This window comes from Manduca sexta, chromosome 19 (assembly GCF_014839805.1).
Source record: "Manduca sexta isolate Smith_Timp_Sample1 chromosome 19, JHU_Msex_v1.0, whole genome shotgun sequence".
NCBI classification, from domain to species: domain Eukaryota; kingdom Metazoa; phylum Arthropoda; class Insecta; order Lepidoptera; family Sphingidae; genus Manduca; species Manduca sexta.
Genome location: NC_051133.1, coordinates 12,309,538 through 12,315,629, shown reverse-complemented (window position 1 = coordinate 12,315,629; position 6,092 = coordinate 12,309,538). Strand labels below are relative to the sequence as shown.

Below are 6,092 nucleotides of genomic sequence, written 5' to 3'. Positions count from 1 at the left end.
AACAATAATGTAAAGAATAAGAAAAGTTTGTTTGAAGAATGGTAGAAGTAAGTTCACCTTAATGAAAAAATGAAAAAGTTTGTTCGAAGAATGGTGGAAGTAACTTGATCTTAATGAAAAAAATGGGAAAAGTTTCTTCGAGGAATGGTCAAAGGGGTCAATATGACAGATCCTTAAATACGAAATAAAAACACTTAAAACATTATTACCGTTTATTACAATTTAAATAATGCTTTACAGAGATTCCTCTATCGAAGTTTTATTTACATTTAGGCCATCTATATTGTAAGAAACACTATTTCATCGAATACTAAAACTCTAATAACATTACATACTAGGTTTATTGTTATAGAAAAAAATTACACAAACATTATTAATTGTTGCAACAACGTAAATATCAAGGGTCTATTTTCGACAAAATAAAAAAAAAACCTTTATAAGTATTACGATCTGTTTTACAAATACTCAAATCGAAAACACTTCAGATCGTATGTATATTTATTTGTAAGCTGTAATTGAATCGAAAACATATTTTACAGGAGGCAAAATGTGGAAAATACAAAATAAAACATCAAATAGTAATTGTTCAATTTGCATGAAGTTAACGAAAGAACAATATAAAAAAGGCAATTCTTCTAATGTGTATAATATAGTTCGTAATGTATATTGTGTACCAAAAACAACATTAAACAAGCCAATAACGTAGTCAGTTTAATAATTTATTTTTTCGTTATTGAATTTCTAAGATAATTTAACTCCAAGAAAAAAGACCCTTGCAAAAACCTATCCAATATCTATTACATTTGATCATTAAAATCAGTCAAGTAAACGAAGCAATGGATATTCTTAAACATAATTATATTCCTATACATCTCAATGGTCCTAATTTATACAATTTTATATTGAACTTACATTATTATTGATTTTCATAAATTCCATTTCATTAAGAGTATTTTCAAAAGCCGCTTCCAGTAAGTCGATGTGGAAATCTTTGGGGGAGGCCCATCTTCAGCAATAAACATCCTTCGGCTGATGATGATGATGATGATTTTCAAAAGAAACATCACACTCAACGAGATCGTATTTTTACCTTTCGGTACTGTTGAACAATACAATATTCCTAACTTTACATTCACTTTTTACAGTATAATTTGTTTTTCAGACAAGCTTACTATAAATACCTTGCTTGTTGCTTCACTTACAGAAAATATTCTAACTAGATGTTACTTTGCATTAATTATTTTGCAATTTAAAAGATTCATAAATAATTTTATCTAAAATTTATAACATTTATAAAGAAAATAAACACATCTTCGCAAAACCATTTCTAAGGTAATACAATAAACTTGCAAGCGATAATTCAATATGTCAAAAGCAAAATCGTGTTTGGACAAGATCTTATTATTTCAGACGTTATGTCCAGCCCGAGTATCTCAATAAGTTATCTGTTTTATCATAACATAAACTCTATTGACACTTTTTATATGAGAAAATATACTTTGTCTAAAATACTTGTCAATAAAATGGACATTCCATAAGTAGATATTTTCCATATCTTTTAGAATTATAAAAGTCTTGATTCTGAAACTTTCGATGTTATACTTTATAACAAATGTAACAAAACCCCTATTAACAAAACGAATCACGATATTTCATAAAATATTAAATTACACAAACCAAATATGTTATTCTATTAGTGAATATTCTAAACGCATTACGTATTGCCTGTGGGATAACAGTCAGATATCGGATACACCACAATCAATATTATCAAAATACATTGTTCGTACAATTTTCAATGCTATTACCATCCTAATCGAAAGCAAAAGAACCAAGACTACTCACATCAGTAGGTAAAGTTGTTAACCGTTGTCATTTTACCCAACAGTTTATGAAACATACGGAGTCAATACACCGACGGCTTGGCTCGAACATTGCTTGTGGGCCTGTCCGGCTTTTGGCACGAGCACCAGCTGCTCTAGATCTCCCTGTCATCAAAATTATGAGTTAATAACGTGTTATCGTGAGATTATGTAAGCGGTTAAGTCGAATGGTGCATAGAATAGGGTGTATGGTAGCAAAGGGGTGGATTAAAGTGAGCTGTCGCTGTTTTGATACTTTCGACAGAACCATTCGCAAACTTGTGCGCGTGGTGGTGAATATTAATGGCAGTTTTGTATGTCAAATAAATTCTGTGATAGTCTTTTAAGCTTTGTAGTTATGTGAAACATTCAGAGTATGTTTGTATAAAACGACTTGTATATTTTGCTAATAATTAGATTCTACAGGAATTCTACATAAAGAGAAGCCGACAGGAATCGGGTTGTTCGACCCTTCGACACAGGGGGACTAAAAATACACACACACTCACACCTATTATCCCCGAAGGGATAGGCAGAGGCACAGCCATTGCACTCACTTAGTCTATCGCTATATCGGGCAAAAATCCAGACTCCGGGCTGATACTGAGTAAATAAAACCAATATCATTTTGCCCGACCGGGGGTCGAACCCGCTACTTCAGCACTACAATCGTATCATTACACACCTATACGATTAAGGCGTAGCTTAAGCGAGGACTAATAATGATTTGGGATTACATACTCAAGCTGGCAAAAACAGATTTTTTCACCATCCTGAATTTAAATTAGTTCTAGCGGCAACACACAGCAAAATCGGAATCAGTAAATTTTGGAATTTTATCATTCTAATCTAATACTGTGTTCTCACTAATAAAGTCTAACGTCTCCAATCTAAGGTCTATTAATTTCCATAAGAAAAATAAGATATAAGAGGGGAAAATATTTGGAAGTCCGTAACATAATATATTTTGGATGAAAACCACCTCCATTTTTAATCATTTGTTGACTTTGGAGAGATTGAAGATTGCACATACGGCTGAGAGGATGTGGTAAATTACAATTTATTTTCAATGCATTTTTAAAAGGCAGATAGCGAGCATCGTCGTATAAAACCTGAGTTTGGAATGCTCTTGTACGTTGTAGTTTAAAGAAACTTATTATATTTAAGAAGAATAACATATACGTATTAACTTTTCAAAAGAAAATATTTGTACTTTATCAATGTCCGCTATCTGTCAGTATTTAACATTTCTGTTTTGGATAAATTTACTAGAAATTCTAATCTAATTATATCTTACTTACTTTTCTTAATTATATCTTATCTCTTGGAATTCTAATTTTAAATTAACTTAGTAAATGGCACATTTTTTTATATAATTACTGGCAATACATTTTGCCTATTTCTAACAAGTCTTCAAAATTCAATAAGTATTAAAACCGCGATAAAATCCGAATATTACTTTAATTTTTATGTATCACATTCGCGTAAACATAAGAAATCATTATCCTTCAGAATTCAATCTAAAAATAATCTAGCAAAGGACATATAATTTAATACTTAAAAAAACAACGTATTATATATACTTCATTCATTTAATTACACAATTCGCTAAACTCACAACTGGTAAAGAGAAAGAATTAGAACCCGAAATAGCTAAACCAACACGCGGGTCTTGAGCAAACATACATGGTTTCATAAGATCCACTTAGTTTTGAATAGGTATTGTGCCTAATTTCAGTAGTGCCTTGAATAACCAAAGCGATGATGGAAAAACAACAGTTAAGAACTATTTAGGTATATACTACACCCAATTAATAACATACATTAATATTTTTATAATTATCAAGCAATAAAATCCTAAAACTTCAGGATATGCGAAATTATAAGTAATATACAATAAACAAACTTCCAATAGGTGCTTTTGAATATAATATTTCCCAAACTCGTTCAGCAAACGGAATGTTTTCAATGAAATTATGTAGAGGAATTCCTTTAGATATCTTTGATTAAGAGTCAAACGCTCTAAACTCATATTGGTTTACTACCAAAGACACATAACATTTAATAAATTGCGAAATGTTTCTTAGAAGATAAATTTCATCTGTTCATGGAATAATTCTACAACTTCACTAAAGCTATCTGCAAATAGATTAATAACTTGTTGACTCACCGAAAATAGATATCCTATGATGAGATCGGCGTCCCTGGGGGTGTCCAGAGCATCCTTCTCGAGGACATCAGTCCTTAACCATCGGCAGTCGACGAATGCCCGGACCGTGTTGTCATCATGAACACTGTTGGTGAAAATGCTAATGACGTAAGAGTAGAAGTTGAGGGCTTTTTTTCTTAGATAGAAGTGATAAAAAGTCGTGTAATATTCCAAGAAATTCTAGCGTTTTATGGAACTGATAAACAAATTAGGATGTGATGTGATAACTATTTGAATGATAATAGATTTTGTAATGCAATAACTACATATATTTGATATAAGATAATTTGACTATGTTTGATATAAATGTAGGATGAACGGAACGTAATATGTGCGTGAAACGGAATGTGTAATGTGTGAGCGAGAAGGAGGATGTTTTTGAAAATGTGAGTAGTTACAAGTATGGAGAATTAAGACGCAAGGAAAAAGACGTGTATTGTAAAATAATATAAAACAAGTACAAAGTGAAGAAAAATCTTTTATTTACAATATCCCACATATTTTGGGGGCTCGTCCGGGATATTGTTTAGCAAGATTAAGGCGTAAAACTGCGAAAGACGAAGAGCAGAAAAATGGCGGAACAAGACGTGCAAACCCAATTATTCGTGCCGGATATGATAAGATTCAGCGGCGAAGATCCCGCGTATACATCGTCTAAGTGGGCGCAAGATCTAGACGATAATGCCGAAATCTTCGGGTGGACGCCGCAACAGCGTCTTGTAATTGCCCGGAGATCATTAACGGGAACTGCTGAGCTATGGCTGAAAACTGAAAGAGTGCACAAGACCTATGATGAGTTGAAGACGGCCATACTAAAGGAATTTCCAGACGCAACCAATATAAAGGAGATGCACGAGCTTATGGCAGCTCGGAAAAGCGAAAAGAAGAGTCCTTTTATCAATACATGTTAATTATGAAGGAGATGGGTAAGAGGGCGAAATTCCCAGACTATATCGCCATTCAGTACATCATCGATGGAATCGTGGACTTGGAAGTTAATAAGAGCATATTATATGGTGCGGCAACGTACCCGGCGTTTAAAGAGAAATTGGCGATATATGAAATGATTAAGAAGAAATCAGCCAAGCATGTAGAACGACCTGCAGTGAAGCAAGCCGAGATTACTTCGCGTTACCACTGCTATAATTGTGGCGGGAAAAATCATGTAGCAAGCGCATGCCGAAATGGTCTAAAATGTTTTAAATGCAACCAATTCGGCCATATTTCAACCAAATGCACGGCGACAGAGGCAAACATTGGCGCTAGTGGCAACGTCACGTCGGCAAAACAGCAGCATGTGGCAAGTGGATCGACGTATCAACAACGACCGTCGCTAAAGCAGCGCTGTGACGTTAGCCAATCAAAACCCAGTAAACATGTTGGTATGGTCGAAGCGTTGACCAATCAAAACGACGAAGTGATCGGCCATGATTTATATGAAGAAAACGTCAGCGGAGCTGTCATGGAAGTTGTAAACAATAAACAAAGTCGGCAAATACTAAGTAACAACGCGTTAAAGGCAGTCAAACTAGGAGATTTCATTGTGGATGCGTTGGTGGATACCGGCAGCGACGTAAATCTGATGTCTGAAGACTTATGTGAAGAGTTAAAAGTGCAGTGCGTAGATGATGAGACTTTATTGTCTGGACTCGGTCTCGCGAAAGTGAAATCGTGCGGAAAAGTTTTCGTCAATATAAGTGTAGATGGACATTGTTATTCTAATATTATATTTCATGTAATATCTAAAGAATCAATGCCGTATAGGTTAATAATTGGCCAAGAGTTTCTTAAAAACGTTGTTATGGTAGTACGTGAAGGTGCTGTGCTATTATTGACACAAGATGATGAATGGTTGGCGAGGGTGAATTGTTGTATGAGTGTTTGTGAAGTTACAGGTCACATTTCCAACGTCAATATAAAGACGGAGGTCACGCGTTTAATAGAAGAATACAGGCCCAACCAAATCAAGGAAGCCCCTATCCAGATGAAAATAATATTGAAGGATGATATTCCTGTGGCTC

The 6,092-nt window shown here is 34.1% G+C and overlaps 1 protein-coding gene across 1 annotated transcript in view; it reads right to left on the bottom strand.

Annotated features, from left to right (window-relative positions):
* Nucleotides 1-952: 952 nt before the first annotated feature.
* Nucleotides 953-6,092, bottom strand: part of LOC115440360 — a 77,144-nt gene continuing 72,004 nt past the window's right edge. Inside the window, exons 8-9 of the mRNA XM_030164624.2 lie at nt 4,033-4,156; nt 953-1,988 (exon numbers count right to left, since the gene is read on the bottom strand). Of these exons, the coding sequence (XP_030020484.2) occupies nt 1,890-1,988; nt 4,033-4,156 (223 nt within the window). The 3' untranslated portion in view covers nt 953-1,889. The remainder of the gene's footprint in view (nt 1,989-4,032; nt 4,157-6,092) is intronic.